Source organism: Microtus pennsylvanicus, chromosome 12 (genome assembly GCF_037038515.1).
Source record: "Microtus pennsylvanicus isolate mMicPen1 chromosome 12, mMicPen1.hap1, whole genome shotgun sequence".
Lineage (NCBI taxonomy): Eukaryota > Metazoa > Chordata > Mammalia > Rodentia > Cricetidae > Microtus > Microtus pennsylvanicus.
The window spans coordinates 11,015,700-11,039,419 of NC_134590.1; the positions used below are offsets into that span (position 1 = coordinate 11,015,700).

At 42.0% G+C, this 23,720-nt stretch overlaps 2 protein-coding genes across 6 annotated transcripts in view; one reads left to right on the forward strand and one right to left on the reverse strand.

Moving 5' to 3' along the window:
• Window positions 1-10,046, forward strand: part of Paqr3 (progestin and adipoQ receptor family member 3) — a 30,191-nt gene extending 20,145 nt beyond the window's left edge. For 2 of the 3 annotated variants that reach the window (XM_075943070.1, XM_075943072.1), the window contains 2 exons: window positions 2,119-2,267; window positions 3,983-4,902. In XM_075943070.1, coding sequence (XP_075799185.1) covers window positions 2,119-2,261 — 143 coding nt within the window. In that variant the 3' untranslated portion in view covers window positions 2,262-2,267; window positions 3,983-4,902. Of the gene's footprint in view, window positions 1-2,118; window positions 2,268-3,982; window positions 4,903-9,912 lie in introns of those variants that run through there. The other variant, XM_075943071.1, reaches the window with a different exon arrangement.
• Window positions 6,171-23,720, reverse strand: part of Bmp2k (BMP2 inducible kinase) — a 92,299-nt gene continuing 74,749 nt past the window's right edge. For 2 of the 3 annotated variants that reach the window (XM_075943068.1, XM_075943067.1), the window contains 2 exons: window positions 23,156-23,266; window positions 6,171-11,325 (listed from right to left, as the gene is read on the reverse strand). In XM_075943068.1, coding sequence (XP_075799183.1) covers window positions 9,941-11,325; window positions 23,156-23,266 — 1,496 coding nt within the window. In that variant the 3' untranslated portion in view covers window positions 6,171-9,940. The remainder of the gene's footprint in view (window positions 11,326-23,155; window positions 23,267-23,720) is intronic. The other variant, XM_075943069.1, reaches the window with a different exon arrangement.

Below are 23,720 nucleotides of genomic sequence, written 5' to 3' on the forward strand. Positions count from 1 at the left end.
AAGTATGAGCTTTAAATAAAGGAAAGAAAGCATGATTTCATTCAGGCAAGCTTTAGCTTGGCTCAAGAGTAACATTTAGGGAACTTACAACAGACTTAAGTTTGGAAGACTGGGTGAAGGCGTAAATCACCTATAGGCTACAAATCCGTCCCTCCTTTCTCGGTTAAAAGTCACTTAGTCAGGGGAGACACATGAACATGAAGGTAGTTGTCCATCGCACTGTGGGATGCTGAGTCCTTACTTCCCAATGTGGGGAGAGCTGACATTCGTTGCAGGGAGTGGGGCTGTGTTCACATTTTCCCCTAAGAGAAAGAGTCACCTCCATGATGCATTAGGGATGGCATAGAACCCTTCTTCACATGCTCTGGAGAGGGAGACAGTCTAGAGGCGGAGTCTGCAAGCATCCCTCTGTGTTCTTGGTTCTTCATTGCTGAGCTTTCGGTCCGAATGGAGTGCAGTGAGAACCGGAGGGTGGACATCGGGACATGAGAACAGAACTATAGCCCTATACTGAAAAACCACAATTTGGGTATATTTTTGTATCATTTTATTAATAATTATTTTTAAGGTTCTAGAGGTATATGTAGCTCGGTGATAGAGCACTTACTTGCCTAGAATGCACACTGCAAAATAAATTTAAAAATAATTCCATTCATATAATTTCATTTATACTCTACACTATATAAGAGTGGCCAGGAGGCTTTAGCCTTACTGTTTTCCAATCAGTTGTTAGGAATTGTCTCTTCTAACACCTGGAAAAGATCATATGTTATACAGCTTTTCTCCAAGGGAAGCTCAGCATGAACTGTGCCTGCGTAGCTGTGTGGCTGAGTGCAGGAACACAGAGCAGGGGAGGCAGGGTGCTGGGAATGCTGAAGTCTTGGGAAAGGTAGTTTCTAGTGGTATCTGTGTCTTCTCCCACGGATGAGAGGAACATGGGCAGTGTAGACTGTGAATAGGGAGTAAGATATTTAAAACTAACAACAGCTCTAGTTACAGTACACACCTTAACCCTAGCACTAGGGAGGCAGAGGCAGGCAGATCTGTGAGTTCAAGCCTACCCTGATCTACACAGTCCTAGGCCAGTTAGGGCTACTTAGTGAGACAGCATCTTCAAAAACAAAACAAATATGTATCCCAATGGACCCATATATCTACATGTTCATCAATAGACCATTTATGACAAGATAGCAATGTGTACACACACACACACAGACACATATTTTAAATGAATCTCTAGGCTTTATTGGGAGTCAAGAGAAAGGCTAAGAGCCTATCTGGAAAGAATCCTATGCATCACACTTTAAATCCTGTGTTCTGAATTGTGCTTCTTGCTAAGAGGAAGTGAGCTTAGAGTATATACAGAAAATACCACCACTGTAGGACTTTAAGGAACAGCTGACAGTTGTTCTGGTTCTGGTTTTTGTGACTGGAAACATCAGGAAGCTTCCCCTGTGTTAGTGATTAATTAGTCCTCCCTCCTGTGCAAGCAGTGCTCCTAACAGGTTCATGTCTAGCCATGCAATGCATCTGCTCTCAGTCACATACCTAAATCATGCCCAGATCACTAGTGTCTCTTGCCTTTCATATGATACTTTCCCCCCATCTACCAAATACGTTGAGACATGGAAAACAATAGATCAAATTCATAAAATTAAACATAACATTATTTTTATATATAACATTATATTTGTGTGCTTGCATGTGTGCACTCTTGGGTGGACAAGGCACATGCAGCAGTCAGAGGACAACTCTAAGAGTCAGTTCCCCACTGTGGGCTCCATCTTTGTCTGTGTCCTGTGGATGGACCTGAGGGATAGCAGCTCCATCAGGCTTGGGGCAGCTGCCTTTACTCTCTGAGCTATTTAATTGGCCCCCACAAGTTACATTTTAAAAATAAAGTTGGGGTCTAAGGCCATACTACTCAAAACACACCTGATCTCTCCTAGAAACCGTTGGGAAGAGCATTTCTCAAGTATACTTAAAGAGTAAACTTTAAATGAGTTCATCCTCTTAAAGCTGAATTAATCTGCCGTCAGTCTAGCCAGAAGTAGAAGTGTATTTTTCTCTAAATACTGAAATAATACCATCAGCCTTTCTTTCTGCTCTCCCTTCCAGGACAGCTCAACTACCTCGGATCAAGCCACCAGATCTGGCATATCCTTGCGGTAGTGATGTTATACTGGTGGCACCAGTCAACAGTGTACGTCATGCAGTACAGGCACAGCAAGCCTTGCCCTGACTATGTTTCGCACCTGTAAATTCAGGTATAGCCACCTGGTGAATCCAGTCATTAAGCAATATACAGCGGGGAATTTTAGACCCCATTATTTCTAAGGTTCTCATTTTTTTCCTTTTTTTTTTTTTTGCTTTATAAAATTGGAAAAGCATACTTGGATCTGTAGTAAGAGCTGTGGTTGACCCTTGCAACTATGATTTGCTGTTTGCACAAATGGTGGAAATTTAGATGCATTGAGACGTAGAACAACATTGAGTAGTAGCAGTGGGTATGAAACTACTCTAAAAACGGGGCTCATTCTACGTAAGACCAACTCCATTTTCCTAGGAAGGGCTCCTGTCTGTGTGCTTACTGTAATAGGAGACATTTTCACTAAATGACCAAATTTGCCTCTTCAGGGCGAGGGTTGTTGCTACTCCAGGCTAAGCAGTGCTGCTCAGTAATCCCAGCCTTCCCATGCAGCGTGTGAGAAACTGGCCCCGAGGATTCCCCACAGCCACTTCCCCTCTCCTTAGGAACATTCAGTCTTCTTTTTTTTCTTTCCTCCTTTTTTTTTTTAGTTTGCTAACAAAATAATCTTAATTCCTCCTTTGAGACACAGAGAAAGGTGTTGAGAAAAAAACATTTTTAAAAAGAATATTAGATTGGCAATCAGGGGCACGATTGATCAACACAGTCTGATGGCTAGATCATCAGCTACCTAATTTTATTCCAAATATTATTTCATTCCATATTATAACTGGATTCTTGACAGTGAATTTTGATTCCACTTTTCCCAAAGAACTTTCATCTCTAACTCTAGTCCTAAGATCCATGCTGATGAGCTCAAAACCGTGTGGGTGCTACTTGGAAGGCCATGAGAGCTGAGTGGCCCTGTCTTGACCTCGTGAAGTGAACCTTAAGCCTTAGAAGTCACACCCACGTCTCACCTGATAGTGAGATTATTCACCGCAGCCCAGCCCCAGGCCTGCTTACACTAGCGCTAACATCGCATTGACAGCTTACCGTACAGATAAACACCATGGACTATTCATAGCTGAAGCGTGGTCTTGTTGATGGTCGATCCTACTGCCCTGTCAGATAGTGTGACTTCTGTTCCTTGGACTTTCGAAGAGCATAAATTAAATCATTTATAGTATTCATAAACGTCCATTGTCTACTAAAACAAAGTATTACCGATTTCTTAATAAGTTAACAAGCTGGCATATTTAACTTAATAAATTAAATACTGACATATTTTCAGGAAAATGGAATTAAATAATATATAAAATTTTTCTTGACATTGATGCTTATTCCCTAAATGCACTTTCTACATCTGGTATTAGGAAGATTGATATGCCTCGGTTTATGCCTCTGCAGAGTATTTCTTTCTAGTGTAAGTTTCCCATGCTGGAATGTCAGAAGTTTTCTCCTGTGGGCTTAGTCAATGCCACCATTTCATGACCTCTGTGTGCTAGAATGCTCCTTTCCAAGTGGCTGTCGTACCTTAGATCACAAATTCAATTCCTATGCTCAACTGTAGATGGTCTGGACATGACGAAAGTAGGCTATGTTTTTCAAATAATAACCTTGGTTGGCATATGTTGTTCTTGAATACACATTTTACCATTTTGGCCAAAATTAATATACTAAGTAGTTTTTAAGTAAAAAAATGAGGAAAGTCCAGCAATTTTAAGCATGGAGCCATTTTTATTATGAACTCAAAAAAATTTCAATTCTTTTAATTTTTTTTTCTTTTTTCAGACAAGGTCCCACTCTGTAGCCCTGGTGGGCATGGAACTTGCTATGTAGACAGGCTGGCCTTGTACTCATAAAGATCCACCTGCCTCTCCCTTCCAAGTACTGGGATCTAAGGCATGTGCCACCATGTCCAGCCCTCTAAGTTTTACTTTCTTCAAATGCCTGGTTTCTTTTTGTACATGCATTCTGTAATAATTGCTATATGTGTAACATATAAAAAGAGCATACTTTGTTTTCCAACAACTATTCTTTGAATAGGTCTGATTGTAGGGACAGTTTTTCTGTGTTCTCTGAAAATGTTCGATATTATAAATAAACTATTGTCCTCATCTTTTGTCTTTATAATGTATTTATTATAAAAGAAGGAATGACTGTGGATTGCTGTCAACTATAAACACTTATGTATGTCAGCATTTGCTGACCATCTACTGTGTGCATAACACTACTGATAAAAATTTTAATCATTCACATCAAAGAATATTTGACAACTGCTTACAAATCTGAGCTTTGTAATAATGTATATTTATTTTTGTTTTTATCAGTTTACTAAAATAGGTTGAAAATTGTATTTCCAGCTACAGTATTTAAAAAGGCCAGTCTTACTTTTACCTGCATATAAACTATAAAAGCTAAGAAGACTTTAAAAGTGCACTTTTTAACTATCTCTTGCTGTTTTAAATTATAACAATTTATAGAGATGCAGTCATCTTTCTCTATAAAGCTATTTTCAAACACCAGAGCACCGTTCATCTTTTTGGCTTATACTAGGTGGAGTCTGTAGCTGCATGGCAGTGTACGTATGTAAATAAATGGGGTTTACTAAAGTGTGCGTATGTAAATAAATGGAGTTTACTAAAGTGTGCATATGTAAATAAATGGGGTTTACTAAAGTGTGCATATGTAAATAAATGGGGTTTACTAAAGTGTGCGCTGCTTGTCATTCTTTGTGAGATGCTACAGCCTTAAATCACATCTCAGGGTCAGATGATGAGCCAGGGACTGTGGCAGCTATGATCCACTGGACAGAGTATCCAGTTTGAAGGTTGTACTTGCAGAGTATAGGGCTGTACGACTTTCGGCTTGTCAGGCAGGCACCCGTGGAGACATACCCTGCCCTGTATTAAATGCCCAGGGCCATGGCCACATCCACCCAAAAGCATCGTTTCTTCTAATTCCACCCCGCCAGTGTGAAGCAGCGAGGCTGTGAGGGCAGGCCCCCGGGTCTTCTGTATGCATTATCAGAGTAACATTTTCACGGAAATGAAAGGCAGGCACTGAGCACCAAGGTCCCCTGTGACTTCCCTGGGCTTCTGTGGTGCGATGAGGATCTGGAACTGAAACTTACCCTTGAAACTTTTCTTCTTGAAAGGAGAGAAAAAACAGTAGGGCCCTCTTGAGGAGAGTGAAGTCTGAACCCTTGCACAGCTCAAGGCCCTCATCCTGCTCTTCTAACGTGGCCTCAAACTGCTGCCCGGAGTGCAGGTAATCTCAGCTGTGCCAGCCCCGTGCCTTCTTAACACGCAACAGTTGTAAGGCTCGTGCCTTTGAGATGAGCATTAACTGCTGCGTGTGATGCCCGAGCCAGCCTTTCCGAAACAGTAATCACTCCAAAGAAATAGCTCTTATGTCCCTGCTTGGAGAGATAACTATAACAGTTTAAACAGGGACTGCTTTGCACCGGTTATTTCTTCAAAACAAAAATCCACTCATACCAAATAAAATGAGACACTGTCGCCAGGCACCAGTGCAGACTCCAGACTGGGGAATAGTGTATTCTGAGATAATACTGCAACTCTGTTGTCATTGTAATACACAGGCCATCTCTTTAATATGCCAGAGCCACTTTTAGCTCTGACACTGTCGGGAACTAAAGTAAATAGTCAAATATTGCTAATGCTAACAGCCTTTTACAGTTGAACTAAAAACTATGTCAGACAAGTTGATCCCAAAGGCGGTCTGCGATCTCGTGCTCTGGCTCACAGCCACCATGTTGGTGAAGGTGGAGCGGTTGTGCTACGAACGTTCTTGCGCGGGAGAACGAGGCCAGGAACGTTTCCTTAAATCCTGAAGCATGAGCTCTTTGAGAACAGCACAAACAGACAGAATGCACGTGAGAATGAAAGACCTAAAGAGAAGTTTATAATGAACTTTTAATACGACAAATTTAAAAAAAAGACTCCAGAGGCATTGATTATAAAGAATAAGCAATCCATTTGGGATTTATTGCATTTAAAGAAGGCAGATTATTAACAGTAGGTATGATAAATACAGTAAGAAAATAACTTTAAATCTCAAACAAAATAGTGAACAGAATTCAAGACTAAGCCATGTAAAGGCAATAAGGTAATAAAATTAGTGCCTAACTGGGTACAGGGGAAGCAGCTGAATTCTATTTCTTAAGTTTCCCAGCTACATTTGAGGATTTAAGTCACTTTAGCAAGTATATTTTATAACAGTTAGAAACACAACTAAAGATATAAATCCATTTTTTAAAGATTAAAGTTATTTGCTTAGTGGTACATAAAAGGCTTCAGAAAATTCAAGTTTAACAAAAACTGGAAGTGTAATCAAAGAAAGTGCACTTAAAGCTGTTTGCCAGCAATTAAAGGGAGCTTCCAGGCTGGGGGAGGAGCTCAGCGCCCTCCAGGCTGGAGGCGGAGCTCAGCGCCCAAGCGCTTGTCTAGCAGGTGCCAGGCCCTGGCTTCAGTTCCCAGCACCACAGAGGAAAAACAAGTGGTGACTACCCCTTCTATTGGACGACTTTTCAGTCACCAAAAAGCACACAGGAATAAAATCAGTTCTCTTCTGAAAGCAGCACTGTGAATCTTAAGATGTAGAAACAAAACCTAAGAGAGACCCCACCCTCTGTATTTCCATCTGCGTCCTCCCTTTGGTGGCTTTTGTAGACCCTCTCTAGGAGTGAATGCTCTTTCAAAACAAAACAAAACATGATTGCCATTTTTAAATTCACATTAATTCCCTAATAGAAAGCTGTGATGTGTATGTGTGTCTTTTTATCTTAGTAACTTTAGAAACAGAAGTTTGCCAACAGCCATTTGCTGTTGTCACAGTAGACACGTCATCCTCACAGTAGACTGTCACCTCACGTAACTGGACCTAAACTGATGACTAGTTTTGCTAAAAAGAAGAACTGACAAAGTCCACTGCACGTTCTACATGCACTAAACAGATGTGCCCAGGCTCTCCCAAGCAAACCCAGATGACCCAGCAGAGTGGCTGCCCCTCAGCGCCAGCACAGGAGAGCGGGCTCCACCAGCAGGAGACAATAGTAGTCAGTCCCTGTTAAACGGCTGCAAGGTGCACAGATCTGAGATCCCAGTGATGACTTAACCACGTCCAAGTACACACATCCTGGGAGGAGGGAGAAACTCAGTTCTTAATATTCGAGTCAGTAATATTTTCTCCCAGATTAAATAGACCTTTTTCTCCAACTAAACACCAGGCAACTTCTTTGTGTCGGCATATACATTCTTCATAAACAGTGTTCTTTGTAATAGCAACGTTTGACTGAAGTAAGGGAAGGTAAGCACATGGCCCACTCTTTAAAAGACAATTCAGAGTTAAGCTGGTAAAGCTTCTAAGAAACAGCTTTGGCCTCGGATCCTTGAGGTCTCTCATGTGACTTCCCTTTGATGTTCAAGTTTAGCAGGTTTAGGACTACTTTGCAGGTTTAGAAGCACAGGGCACGCCCAAATGACATCCTTTAAGCCAGGACGGGGCTATCCCGTAAGAGCCGGTCTTTCAGTGAGTGCTACGTGCTGGATCCTGTGCTTGGCAGCTTAACTCTCATCAGGGAATTAAGTACCTAAGGCTCAGCTGTACGGAGACTCAAGAGTTAAGTGGAAGTCTCTACATCTTAAGAAAATGCCTCTAACATCAACATAAAGAAACTGCCCCATGGGACCTCCAGATAAATAGTCCATCTGTCCAATGAGCTGGTCTCCAAAGAGGAATGTCACCTGGCTGGGCTGTAGGAGGCAATGTAAACATTGTAGGCTGTGGCAGAGTTGTTTCCTAAGATTCATCCAGCATAAGCCAAAGGGGCTATGTCAGTGAGTCCCGTCAAATTAGTCAGTGCATTGAAAGGCAAGTAAAACATCTCAGGAGACCACACCAGTTCACTGTTACCTTCCAACTGAACCCTTCCGTAGACACAAACCTAGTGTGCAGCTGATGAGTTTACCGTGTGAATGAACGCCTCACTTTCACAGGACAGCATCGCTGCTGAATCTGTTGTGTGGTTTAAAGGATCTACTAGCATTTGCATTAGCAAGATTAATCAACCTGAGAACTAGAAAAAGGTGCAAACATAGTTTCTGCCTTTGGCACAAGGACAGTAAAGTGGTGCAGACAAGTTCTCGGTGGTGACCTAATGCTGGGCTGCTGCCCATCCACTTTTCACCTGACTGAGCTCACAGCAGAGAAGCAAGAAAAATGACCGTGGCTTGCGTATATTTTCTGCTTCTTTCCAAGTTCCAAACTGTGAGAGTAGGCAAATAATTTATCCCATAAGGGCACTAAAATTAAGAGGTTTTAATAAGATTACTCATAAAATACACTAATTGGGGGCAGAGATAGTTAACTTAAAACACAGCAAGCAAGGAGAGTAATGGTGATAAAGTTCCCACCCCTTTCTGTAAATAGCTATTAATCTAGAAACGTGTGGCGCTAATCCTGTAAAGACAACTGTAACTGAAGACAGAGACACAAGAGCAGATAGTGTGTTCACATTAACTGATGTATAATAGCTACCATTAAACACGACTTCTACAAAATGTCAAGTTTCTAATTATGACTCGTGGTATTTTTTAAAAGGCAATTTGGTAGCTTGGTTCTTTCCACTGATGATGCAACCAGCTAGCAGAATTAAAGTCCCTAGTCCCACAGTCTGATTCTTACATCCACTGAAAGTCTGGCTGTCCGTGCAGCGGGACTGGCAGCAGGAAGCGTGCGTCCTGTCTCCATAAGGCTTGTCAGTGTCACTAACAGGAGCACTGAAGTAAAACGGCCCACCCAAAACCTGAGGGAAGGAACTGCTCATGACTCAGGAGTGCTGGATAAGGGTGCTGATGTAACAAAGTACAATAGTAAATGCAACAAGATTTTACATTGTAAACATCTTTAAAATTTAAAGTTTCAGCTAGCTTTTTCCTGAAATTAAATTTCTATATAACCTCTCTCCTCCCACTTTTTATCAATATGCTTCATTAGGGACATGATAAAGATTTTGGCAAAAATCCATTCAAAAACATGTATTTCTAAAGTACAAATGTTGCTTTCTTTTTGACATATCATTATTTTACATTTTTCAAATGTCAGATATTTCTCTTTACATTTTTGTTCTAGGATTCTATTAAGCATTCCATATTTTAAAAATTTAATTTTTGACAGATTAAGAACTGCATATATATTATCATGTACATGTTTTGATGTCTATACCATGGAAGGGCTAAACTGAGTCAATATATACATTATTTCATATAGTTATCATTACAGAGTCCATATTAATGGCACTTGTTTTTTAAAATGTGACAGTTTTAGGCACAATAGTCAGATACTTCTGGCTCTACATTACAGAGAAGTGTACGAGCTGACAGCACGCTCCAGGCTCTTTCCTCCTGGGGCAAACCTGCTAGACCTGGGTGTGCGCCTAGGTGATGTCAGTCCAAGTGATAAGCTCTCCCGTCCCTCAATGGCCACACATCTGCCTGCCCAGGAAGCCCCACAGTTGCACCTCTGCGGCAGCCTCCTGCTTGCAGAAGGCATCGCCTCGCTACCCTGTATAGGTGCTTGCATTTGGTTTATTTAAAAGTCACCTATCCTGATTAACCTGGGGGAATGAAGGATATAAACAACCATACAAATAAGTTTTCTTGGAGATTCGTAAAACTATTCATACTTTTCTGAAACAGGAGTTATTGCCGAGTCCACCTGGAGTATCTACTGTTTAGAAGGAAACGGAGCAGCACCAAATGGGTCTAATTCGACTGGCTGGGGCTGTTGGGCCTCACGTGGCGCGATGCTTTGCACCACAAGTTCGGTAAAGGGCACGGCACCGAAGTCATCCATTCTCAACGCGTCTACACTATGGAATGACCCGTGTACTGAATTCTGTCTTGGCCTCCCAGGCAAGATGGTATTATGATCAACACAGATGTCGCTTAGGCCCTGATGGGGCTGGTGCCACGACAACTCTGGAGGATGGAAAGGCTTGGCACCAAAGGGGTCCAGCAGACTCTCCTCGGGTTGCAGGGCGCTGTTCCTGTCTTTGCCATCAGTCAGCGCAACGCTGATGTTCTCCTTGGAGTCGGAAATGGTTAAAAACTCACTGCTGCTTTGTGAGTCTCTGCGGCCCACCTTCTTGTGTCTGCGGACCCTCTCGGGGGTGCGGTAGGGGGGCTTCAGCGTCTTCTTTGCGCTGGTGGGTGTGCCGTGGTGGCGCTTCCCATTGCTTTTGGACAGGTCCTGCTTTGTACGCCTCTGGCGAGAGGACAGTTTCTGCAAGCTGCGCTGCTTGACTTTCTGCTGCTGACTCCCAGTTATTTCCTCAAAGGGCACAAGCCCAAAAACGTCCTCCCTGCTTTCACTTCTACTCGCCGACGTGGAAAATGGCTGAAAGGGAGTGGAGCCAAATATATCTACACTTCTGGGCCGTGCAGGCAGAGGCCGCGTGTCGGCCCCCGCTGCGGGCCAGTCCTGTACGGTCACCTTCTTGTTGAAGGGGGCCTTTGTGAACACGTCAAAGTCCTCCTGCTCTGGAAATGTCTGCCGGGGGAGGTTCTGCGCATCCCCTCTGAGCTGTGGCTGTGGAGTGCGCACTGCAAAGGGCACGGCACCGAACACATCAAACTCCTGGCCAGAAGTCAGCGCATCAGCGGGCGAATGGGCAGGGGAGAGGAGTGCAGGGTTAGGGGCTGGGCTCCGCCCACCACCAGGTTGGCCTCTGCACTTGGCCTTAGCCTGTTCATACTCCGAGTCAGAGCTGTGCTTGTCTTCCTCTTCCTCATCTTCGGAGTCCATGAGCAGAGGCCTGTGACCCAGGTTCTCTGGCTCCGTGTCGTCATCATTAAAATCCCCGTGTTCTCCCTGAGCGTCCTCATCCTCTTGTTCTTCTTCACTGCTCTTCGGGGAAGGGGGGTCTGATTCAAAATCGCTTTCGGACTCGTCATGGCCCTTCTGCACTGGCCCCCGAACTGCTGTATTTTCTGAAGTCTTCTTTACAGCTCGCTCATCTTTACATACTGGACTTGCGCATCCATTTTTGGTAGGGTTTGCAGTGATATTTTTTTGATTTGGAGAATGTTCAGTTTTCTTTTCAGGAGAACCTAAAGGTTCAAAGAAAAATCATTACAGTATTCAGGTATTTCAGTATCCACTCGTACTAAACACACGGCATTACTTGTCCTCAGCAGTTCCCTTCCTGGGAAGAGCGATGCTAGTTCTCTGACCTCATCCCGGGGAGGTGACGCCCTGTAATGCAGATGGTATAATACCCTACTCATCTCCATAGGTTTGGCATAGCTGCTCACTGCAAAGAAACTACATTCATAGCGCCTATCCTCCAGAAGGATGCCCATGGTCTTCTCCATCATCAGATCAGACTCCCACTCTCCAAACACTCAATGTTCTCCTACATGTCAGGATGCATTTTGTTTTACATCTGGACTCTTTCTAAAAAATGGTATTTTAAGTTAGTATCGATGTATCTCATATAGACTGGTTAAAGCTCAGAACCAAGTCCAACACAGACACTGTCAAGGACACACAGTGAGACTGCACTAAAGCTGTGTGCCTTCTCCGGCAGGCACATCTTTAACTAGAAAACCTTAGTTCACTGGAAAACATGCTACCTTCCTAAGACTCTAGCCTACTGAACTGGATGTTTCCAGAGGTGAAAACCAGTTTCTATTGATCCAATTACACATACTTATCGCTTCCTCTCTTTATGACTAAGGTGTTCTTCCAGGTACTGAGGACTGGAAGTACAGTATGTGGTCATGAAAACTAACTAGCTTATGGTGGAGGAACTACTAATTTCAATCACACAGTAGTCTCTGGAACAGTGGAAGGTTATTCCTTCTCTCCAGAATCCACACCGTCACATTCCAACTCTGTAGACCACTAACACCTCAAACACCGTAAGTGTCTACATTCCCCAGAGTTCTAGCCTTGGCTGTTCTCCATCCACATTCTCCCAAGTTCTAAGCTGGACAGTGACTGCCGGGCACACCAGTAGCTGTGGGAGACAGAGGCAGACCCCAGGGTGCTCACTGGCAAACGAGTGGAGCACACGACAGGAGTTTCAGGATAGTGAGAGACCATGTCAAGAAGAGAGACAGGACAGAGAAACAAAGATGGGAAGAGGAACAGAAAAAGAAAAGAAGGGGTTGGTAGGACCAACAGGATAGTTCAGTAGGTGAGAATACTTGCCACCAAGGATTGACAACCCGGTTCAGTCCCTGGGATCCCTGTGGTGGAAGGAAAGAACTGACCTGCATAGTGGGCCGTGCCAAGTGTGTGCATGCATGCTCTCACAATAACAAACTGTGGCTGTTTTTTAAAGTAGACTGGACTTGAGAAATGACACTCATGTTGTCCTCAGCCTTCATAGCAGGTGGAAAGATATGACACTGGTAAGAACGTGAGCTAGATGGTGCTACTACGTACATGTAAAGAATGCACTGGAAAATGCTCAAAACATTGTTTGGGGCCCTATCGCTGGGGTACAGAGAGATGGCAGCAAGACCACAGGATGGGGCACAGACATACAAATAAAAACAAATCTTAACCAGTGCCCATTGATTAATGACATTAAATGAATTCTTTGTCATCATCTGCGACAAGGAGTTAAATTAAATTACTTCACCCATCATACTCAGTCCCCTTCTAGTAACTTCTGTAGGCTCCACAGGTAAAGGTGAATCTAAATGAGAGGGAAGGTATGAAGTAGCAAGGGGCAAGAAGCAATTCTGGGATAATTAACCAAACAATACAGGTCTACTAGAGAACTGATCAAAAGCAAGTAAACAGTGCACACATATCCACATGCCCAGGGTGGATTGCAATCCTGGGAACTACATCTCATTCAATATCTCAGTGTGGGAACACAGCTAACAAGTGGCAACGGAGTGTTTCCAAAATGAGCACAAAGACACACACTCCCACAGATGCCAACTCTGGAACTGGCCCATGTAGTGCTTTTACTCCAGTCTCTCCTTCATAAAACTAAAGCAACAACAAAAAGTATTTGTCAAAATCGCTTTGCATCTATATTCTCAGTAGCCACAGTAGCATTCTTTAGATGGCTTTTCTGTCTCCCCAGTGCCTGCTCCTTTGGAAGCTATGTGAGCCCAGAGCTGTCTGCCTGGCTGGAAACCAGGCTGGAGGGGAGGCTGTGCACACACATAGAGAACACCCAGCATCTGTCTACCTGTCCAGTCGTCACGAGCTCATGCAGTCAGAGGTCTAGCACCTGCAAAGGAAAGGCAGTGCCAGCAGCGAGTCCCTGTAATCCTAGACACGGTCGCTTTCTGCTGCAGCAGCAGCTTCTCATGGCCTTTCTCTACGGTGAAACTACTTAAGAGCTAAAAGAGGAGAATTATACAAAAATGAGTTTCAGTGGCCCGGGCCTTAGGTGCTAACTGTTACCTCCCACAGATGTGCAAACCCTGACACCCCCGTGTCTTACAAACAATGGAAACCACCGTGCCTACTACAGCCTCCTGAGTACCTTAAGTCACCTCTGCATAGACACATTACAGTTCCTGACACAACATCACGCTGCATGCATTGTTGGTGGCGTGGGAAGAACATGCCCACATCTGTTTTTAATATTTTCAATCCACAGTGGGCTGAATCCGAAGGTGCAGAGGGTCAACTGCATCTTACAGCTTTTAGCCCTATCCTATGGGCACAAAAACAGTCAAAAAAAAGCTGGTTAAAACTGTTTGACATAGTACCTTAGTTATAGAACTAATATGTATATAGTTACAACGACATAGTGACTTCTGGCTAAAAGCTGCCCTTAACATATACAAACTATTTCTTTGCCTAAACACATTCCTCTAATTTGAAAAAGAAAAATGCACATGCTGAAAATAAATACGGAGTCAGGAGAATGCCTCAAATATCCCTATTATTTGCTTCTGGGAACAGATTGCTTCTTCCAAGTTATTAGATTAAATGATACATATTTGATTTATTATGAAATTTAATCAGGATTACCTCACTGCTAAAGTTAATTTCCCAAGAGTATAGTCCAAATATGTTGCTTTGAATTTCACTATCTCCTGTCGTCATCATCTTCTGAGATTTGTATTGATATAAAAATGGCTGCTTTGAAGGAGGTAAGCATGGGACGGGACACGTGACCTACAGCACAGATGTTCTGGGAGTGTGGATCTTCTCTCAGTTACATCGGTAGTGACTGGCATGGGAGGAATGCTTGGTTTCATATGCTGGGCAACTGATCTTAGCTGGGGTCTAATTTCCCTCGTACTGAACACCCCAGAGCGGTGCCGAGGGGACGCCCAGTCAAGACAGTTTTACTCTTGCTTTATGCCTGGGAACTACAAGCTAAGATGCTCGGGCTTTTGAGTACTTTAGCAAGATGCATGTTGGTCAGTGACAGTAGAGCAAGCTGAACAGAGTCTGCAAAGATTTAATAAGCAAATGGCAGGCGGGAAATCTGTAGGATCAGCTATTGCTTTGAATACTGTCTCCTAAATATAAAAACATGTAAAACTTAGTTGAAACATATTAAATAGACTTTTAATAAAAATTCAAAATAGTGAATATATTAATATATTCCACATTTAGGTAAGAAAAAAACATGAATAAATTTTTAAGTTCATATCTGTAGTAAGAAAACTGTTCCTACTTTTAAGAACATTTTCAAAAACTCAACATTGTGGATTCAATTATGAGTCCTCTGCCTTTAGAGCCCAAAGAAAAAGCATCAGCTTCCATGCACGTCCGAGACTCAGGAATTCCATAATTGCTAGTGCTCCGGAGTCCACACACCCAAAGGGGCCTTTCTTCAGAAGTACCTGGACCAGGGTGGGCTCTAGACACAATTCATGGACGGAAATCTTTCTCTCCTGATCCCCATTGTCAGAAATAAGAGCATATGATCATTTTGTCAAGTTGAGTGTGAATCCCAGAAACGGGAAGTCACTCAGACCAAAACCTGAGAACATGGTGACCAAGATAAGCAATGCAGATGTGGGCAGATTAGTAAGAATGGGAACTAAAACAGGTCCTGAGTTTTAAGTCTCTTGCTTAAGATCCTGCAGGGAAATTCTAAGTTAGTACCAGAAGCCACGTGAAAGCCAAGAAAGGGCTGAACGAGCACACACACAAATTCTGGCAAGAGAAGTGTTCATACATCTCATCACCTCATGCACAGAGCTGCGAGGTAACGGATGCGTCAGCTACTCACGACCTCAGCGACATAAGCAGCATTTACTAAAGTGGAATAACTTGACCATTTGCTAAGTGTCTACATGAAAACAAACGGAAGAATTCCTCTTCATCAGCAGAAGATGCTCCATGAAAGCACCTTTTGAAGACTTGGCTAGAGTCTTATATTATTCAGATTTACTTCTTCCACCTGAGAAATGAAGCTGTCAGTCTGACATCTTCTCTCAGCGGTTAAAGTGAAGATGCACAGGCAGTGAGGACAGCGGTTCTGGTGCTAGTGGTCCTCAGTAAAGGGCGACTGTCCCTGCTACTGACCGGACTATCTTCACAGAGTGCCTAGCTACACACCTGACGGTTCTAAGAATGGAGGAACGAGGTCAAGGAAGTAATAGTAAGTGTATCAGCTGTCCGTATTGACCCCTCACCACTAGGCTCCCACAACACTAGAATGAGAGTCTGTAAGGTTTGCTATGATCTTTTTTGTCTCCATTTTACACATCTTCAAACCTACTTCCCATGTCTACAGACTGCCATGCCCCTAATATCTTCTCAAAAGTATGTACTAGTACCAGCAAATTTCAGTTCCTCAGCTTTCTCTTCCATCTTTCCACTGTTTTGTAACCATGACCCCGTTTAACGGCTTCAACTATTTCCTGAAAGGTTACAATAACAAGGGATTTCCAGAACTCTAGTTCAGTCTCTCTTTACATAAGGAATGTGACAGCTACTACATATATTAACACCACAGTGATTTCCCCTGCTGCAGACACTATCTTCAAACTCTGACCCGTAATCTGAAATCACCCTTTGGATGGAGTAGCAGCAGCAGCAGCTAAAGTTCAGCATAGCCTACCAATGCACTGCCAAGTCCACCCAGAAGCTGATCTGCTTCCTTTTCGCCCTTTACGACAGCATGCCAGAGCAGTGGAAGGCACTGCCATACTGGTCCTTGTTATTTCTGTTTCAGCAAAGTGCTTTTGTTGAGCTGTATAAGCTCCTTGAGGGTACTTTATAGTCTTCCAAACACAGAACGTCTTTGTAGTAATTTATGTCTTTCACAGATGGGTAAGACTGATGTCAAAGCTCCTCACCTTAGCAAACTGTGAGACACTATGCTCCTCTACGTATCGGGACACCTCCATGTTTCCTGTCACTACATCTGGACAATGAGTGACAGAAGCAAGAATTACTGGGAGGTTCTGAAAATAAGCTTACCTCAGCAAACAATATAAAATCAGGCATTCACCAAAAGAATGTCAGAGTACAAACTGAACAATTCTGGGTTGGTAACTTTTCACAAAAGACAATTCCTAGGTGTTCAAATTTCAAAGAGACAGTGTTGCACAATCTAAACAAGAACTTCAATACCAAATCCAAATTTGGAGGCAATTCTTTGGCTAGATTTTTATATAGGTGTTACAGTATTCTCTTAAATACTTCATTTAAAATTAAGGTCTTAGTTCATGACTGACTATTTTAGATCAGTCCGGCAAAGTACACACTCTGAAATTCACAATCTGCACCCAAGAGCCACATCACTGAGCAAGTCCTTGTGTGGAGAGAAGACAGCACATTCTTTCTACATTGCGACTTTTCTCGCTGGCTTTCCACTCAGAGGGCAAACAGCTGGTACACTTTTAATCATGTAAGAAGCTTCCAGTGTCAAGCAAATTTTGTTTCCATGCTCTTTTCTTTACTGTCAGATTACAGAGCATAAATGGCTTGCACTGCTACTGGGATTACACGCCGTCTGTCGTCTCAGCACTCGGGCAGGGGAGGGGCTGGCGCGTTAAAGCACGCTGTGAATTGGTAGCATACTGCCTGCCATCATTTCCCTGCAATTTATCATGTTAGGTCTCAGGATTAGTGGATTAGGAAAAGGTTTTATCAAAATCTGCACTGCTGCTCTGAAGGCAGGCCAAGTGGCAGAGTCCAAATTCAAGAAGAAAACCATACAAGTTGTGAACTGTATTTTCAAACTTAGGATGCCATAAAGTGAGCTGTTTTATTGTGTGACTCAAGACTCATGAACTGAATATAAATTACATACCTTCTCACTTCACAACCTTTAGACCCAAGCTTCGTTAAACCTGAACCAAATTAAAAATTAAATGCAAAGTAAGAAATCTAAAACTTCAGTGACTTAATATGGCCATGTGTAGAAAACCTTCAAACACATTTTCAGAATTTCAGTAACCTTTTGAATGTTGCAGAAGTTGTATCTGATTAAACAGGACCATCTATACTGTAACAGAGTCACATTTCCTGGTTTTCAAAGCTACTGGGCACAACAACAAGGATTCTGGGAAGGACAAGAATGAGAAAATTAGTATTATCATCTCACTGGGCCAGAAGAGCATTTCTGGTAGTGACAGGAGAGTCATTAGTTGTGAGGAAAATGAATGGCATTTGACAAGCAGAAAATGAATGGCATTTATAATCTTGACAAGCAGAAAAAAAAATCACATACATTAAGGAATACTTTATTATTAATACTATTAATGCGTTCTTATTAATAATTTGCAGCTAAGAAGACTATTTTGAGCAACTTAAGAGTATGTTTGGCAATAATAAGATGGTCCTTTTTCTGTATAAAAATTTTAATGTTTTATATTGTTCAAAAACACATCTGAGCTAAATTCTATTTTCATCCCAGCTCCTATTAATCAAACTACAAATCTATTTTTTCAACCAATCTTACTTTCCCTCTTTGTAGCTCATGGCCAAGCGTGACAGTTCCTCCTGAGATCCCACCACTCAGGAGGCTGAGCAGGAGAGTTTGAGCTTGACGGTTGTGCTATTATCAAAATCCTGTCCTGATCTCTCCCTCCACCCAAAGAAAAAGGACCTATTATTTTATTATATTACCTTTTACTCCAAGGGAATCCTCAACTAATTTTTAAAAATATATTCTAGCTAGCTATGGTAGTGTACTCCTTTAATCCCAGGGCTCGGGAGGCAGAGGCAGGAAGATCTGGAGTTTCAGGCCAGCCTGGGGGTCATAGTGAGACCCTACCTTAAATATTAGTTAATTAATTCCAGTATCTGGAATTTTAGCTTTCAACCAAAATACATTAGAATATGTGAGAAATTAGAAACATTTTAAGTGAATGGCAGACAGCATATTAAAATGTATATGCTAAAATAACACAGTGCTTAAAAAGAATGCACTTTAAATACTAATGTATTTGGTGTGGGTTTGCAAAAGCGCTCAGCAGGAAAGAGCACCTGTCACCAGGCCTGACACACTGAGTTCAATGCCTGGAGCCCACATGGAGGAAAGAAGGGACCAGCTCCCACAGTTGTCCTCTGACCTCCACTGTGAACAGCACTCTCCACCACCCACACCATAAAAGTGAGAGTGAAGCAGCAGACCAGCACGGAGGGGAAAGTATAAAACCACGTGTATAACCCTTGCTTGAGAGGCTAGACTAACAGCAAACTGTCTCAAAATAGCGAGAGAGGAAAAGTATAACCTAATCAGAGAAGAAAAAGCGCAGATCAATTCCAAGCTTATTCTAAAATATCAGTGTACTTGATCTACCTTAAAGTGTGGGCCAGTCACACAGGGGAAACATAAGCTAGAAATAAAGGACCGAGCAGAAAGCTTGGCCTGCAAGATCCTAGAGGAACGACTGGCATATCATGAGAAGCTACCTACGAAGCCCCTTGTCTTACATCAAACAGGCAAACTTGGGGTGAGAGAAGTACATTTCACAGTTCACACTAGAAAATCATGAACATATGAAACACAATCACGTGTGTTCACAAAATGAAGTACACCTTGAATCGATGTAGTTACAACAGGAAGTACTTCAAAATCTTTCCCCATGAAAATCTGAAGCCTGGATGACTTCTCAGATAAATCCTCCTAAATATCTTAGGGCAAACATGCAGACCAGACACTACCTCCTGCAGGGTATAGAAGGAACATTCCTAACCTGCTTCATAAGGTCATAACGCTGACTAAAACCTGTAACCAGGGTAATAGCCTCTATAAGGTGAAATCCTTTAAAACTGAAACCAGCAATAGTTTTTCGATAAGCCTCATTGTGGTAGAGCTGGCCGCTACTCCCTGTGGGCGCATCTCCATCCCTCCCACTGCCCCACACCACACTTGGTCATCTGTACCAAGTTAAATAGCTCTGCAAATAAGCACACAAAACCACAAAAATCACAGCAATAATCAGCAACAAACAAAGAATCATAGCAATGCATCAGGCAGAGGAACCAAGAGCAGCGACAAGAGACCCTTGCAGAGGGGGTGACCGGCATGCTGAATCTGGGAGATGAGGGACCTTTACATAGACGGAACTGTCCTAGGCTGGGCAGAGGGCACAGCAGGAAAAGGACTCGCTACACAAGAGGCAGGACCAGAGAAGTTCAGATCCCCAGAGTCCAGACATATAATGTTGGGGGAGCGTAGGAGTCCCCTGAAATCCCAAAGGCTGAAAGGTGGAGACAGGGCACTGATACCATGAACGAGCTGGATAGCCGGAAAGGGCGAGCTCTGGGCTCTGAGAGGGGCCTTGCCTCAAGGAGGAAGTTGGAAACTGATTAAGGAAGATGTCCAGATTCTAACATAAAGTTTTGAGGGGTATGTTTTTGGGGGTTTTGTTGTTGTTGCTGCTTTTACTTTATTTTATATTATTTGCATGTGGCGTGTACATGTGTGCTGGAGATCAAAGGCATAATGAGTACACACTCTCCTACTGGGCTACACTATACTGCCAGCCCCAGAAAGCGTATTAGGAGAGCGCAGTCATTTACTTGAACCTTCACTGTTATTTGGCACGTGACTGTATATACACAATCAAATGTATGCACATGAGAAGGGCTAACAGTATAAATAATCTAAATCCATGTGTGTCAAAATAAAAATCTTACACATGCCATCTAAAATCAATTTGGGAGGCAGTTAAACAAAAAATTAAAAATTAAGCATGATATATTAAAATGCCAGAAGTAAATAATTATCTCTGGAGAGTTTTAACAAAAAGGGGACAGGAAAGGATCAGTCATGGAAGACTTTCTTGCTAAATTTGACATTTTAAACTATATGCATTATTTATATTATATTTAATTACATGTATGTGTATGCATCTGCGTGTGGTGTGTGCACACTGAGTGCAGGAGCCCATGGAGGCCAGCCATGTTGGTTCTCCCTAGAGCTGGAGTTATGAGAACCAAACTCAAATCCTCTGAGAGAGCAATAAGCACTCCTAACCACTAGGCCATCTCGAGTCCCACGTTAAAATAAAAATTATTTTAGTAATTTTAAAAATTTAAATTTAATTTATAAAATAGGCTGGAAAAAGATAAAATTTAAAAATCAGTTAAAAGTCTTAAGGTTTAAAGCTTGTACTAGCTAGTTTTAAGGGCAGCTACAATCATTTTGGAAAAGGGAATCACAATTGAGAAAATGATCACACCATATAGCCTGTGGACAAGCCTGTTACCTCTCTCCCCACCTGCCTTCAAATTCAGCCTCTTTTCCATTGTTATTGCATGCATACATGTACATGTATATACATATTTATTCCGAAACACGCCTGCTCGATCTCTACAATGTCACTTCCAAGCATGTTGCCAGGGCTGACTGTGTGACACTGGATGACCAGTGGGTGTGCTCTTCCAGCTTCTTGCTCTCAGCATCCCTTAATAGTTTCCAACAATTTTTCTCTTTTACAATAAAAGATAGTTTGCAGTGATGCATGCTTGCTATCCCAGCACTGGGAAGGCAGAAACAAGATGAAGATCTCAACCTTGAGCATGGGCAACATATCAATGCAATAACGAACAGGACAGACAGATGAACAGATGATGGACGGAAGGACAGACAGACAGATGGGCAGACAGAAGAATGGCACATTTCCCTAACAAAACCAGTGTAAAGAACATTAGATTTGAGACCGTGGTTCCTCTTAAATTCCTAAAACATTATTATCAGACTTAATTTTTACAGCATTTTGATTCATAATTGTACTGTTTTAATTTTATATAGTGCCCTCTGTATGATTTGAGCTACTCAGACTGTATCTAGCAGACTCAAGGACAATGGTTAGTGTGCCTGCTCATCTCCAGAGCTCACTGCTCTCACTAGAGATTTTTCCCTCCCACACACAACTATTTCCTAAAGTTTAAAGGGAAATTAATTTTAGTTTCGGAAGATTCATTCATTCTACAACTAGAGGGAAACGAATAACCCCCCATACCTATGTTTACCTAAAAATTATATAAAGGTATTTCTAAGCTTTCTAATACCTAGGACAGTGGTAATATCTACTATAGATTCTTTTATTTTAATTAAACTTTGAGTCTGAAAAGTATCAAATTAACATTGCTCTCCCAGCAATCCCTTCTGTCATAGGCACACTTGCTCCTTTACTTAGTTTCCCAATCAAGTCATTCCAGTATTAACAATGCTCATGCAGGGCAACAAGCTCTAGAGTGAGGGCATGTTGATCCTAACTGCTCCAGCACCGAGGCCTACTTAGGAGCGCCTTCAGGAGATGCCGTAATGTCTTCATGCAATGACCACAGCCCTAGCACGAAGACGCACTTAGGAGTGCCTTCTGTAGATAGCCACAATGTTTCCATACAATGACCACTGGGTTGGTTACTGGACAAGATCAATCACAAGTCATGCCTCCAACCCTCAAAAAGCTTTAAATCTACCAGAGAATGTACACAAAGTTAAACAAAATGACAACATCATCCAAGCTCAATTTCTGAATAAATTGCTAATTATAAAATCCCTAAGTCAACATGAAAATAAGGGGGTGTGCAGAATAGAACAAGTCAGTGAGTGTCCTCCAATTTCTGACTTTCAGCCTCATTCTCCCAGGGCCCTCAGAAGTGGTTTGCACAGGTTATGTGCAAACCTAGGGAAGAGCTCGCGGAAGAGCACAAAAGAACTAATCCTGAATCTGGTCTCTGGATCAGGATCTCAAGTCACTAAGTCCTCACAGTCCTGAAGACTGATGGGACATTTTTGAAATACAATTAGAGAAAAGCAATGCACTCTAACGGATTGTGGCAGTGTGAGCAAGCACACAGAACAAATGAAGCAGCTAGAAAGTTAGCTGCCTGTCCCTCTTAAGATGCTATGTCACCCATGAAATTGACGAAGATAAACCACCTTCTGGAAGAACAAAGAATAAAACAAGAACTGCAACAGCAATGAGAAACAATCCCGATTAGTGCTCTGTATTAATTACTATTAGTAATAGTATTAGGATAATTTTGCATAGTGAATAGCATCAGCATTCAATGCCTGAACTGAAATCAAAAGAACGAATATTGCAAGAATAGTTAAAACAAAGTGATGTGCCAAAGACAAAATCATGAAGACAACTATAAAAGAGCATGGACATGCTAGGAAAACACCAGGCATTTTAAGTAAAGTTAAGTATAAAAATATTTTAAATGTACTTTAAATATAGGAGATATTTTCATGTACCATTTCTTAAAAACCAGAACCCAATAACTGGCTAAAAGACTTACGTTTCTACCACGTGAATCAGCATTTGCCCATGTTGGCAAAGATACAATAACAACACTGTAGGTCAGACATTAAGGGAGACAAAGACGGCTAACAGCTGACATCATTTCCCTGTTCTGCTTTCCAGACCTAACGCCTGCTCTTACTTCTTTAAACCAATGCAGTTTTGCTGCTGTTGTGCTTGCACATGTCAAGGACAGTGAAACAGTGATGTCACACACGTAACTTGCCTGAGTGAGAAATGAAAGGGACAGAACCAAAAGGGTCTTCCGGAGGATGGCTATGTGGAGCAGAGGGTGGATCTAGATTCTTATCTGAGGGTGCGCTCTCCTCGAGCCTGTCTGCAAAAATAAGATCAAACAAAAGAAAAAATAAAATAAAATAAAGATGGTTTAAATGAAAACTGATACATAGTATAAATCAAAGTAAAAATTAAAGTAACCACCTTTTTGAAAAATATACTTTCACAGCCCCGTTCTTAGAAGGACTGAGGCTGTTTTCTAAGGTTGAATACATATCTGCTGCTACAAAAGCAAGTTCAACAGTATTAATCAGGGCTAGGTTACATTAAACACAATCTACCCACTAAGTTAGTCTGGTTCACTTAATACTAGCTATCTACATTTTATAACTCAGTGAACTTAAGCTTAAACTCTGGTTGTTACAAAGACATATTCAGCAGACTTTCAACAAAAGCCTATAGAAAAAATATTGCAAATGGTTATCATTCATAAAATTGGTAAATTCTAGTTCTCAATAGTCAGAGAAAGAATTCATTCTATTTCACATAATTAG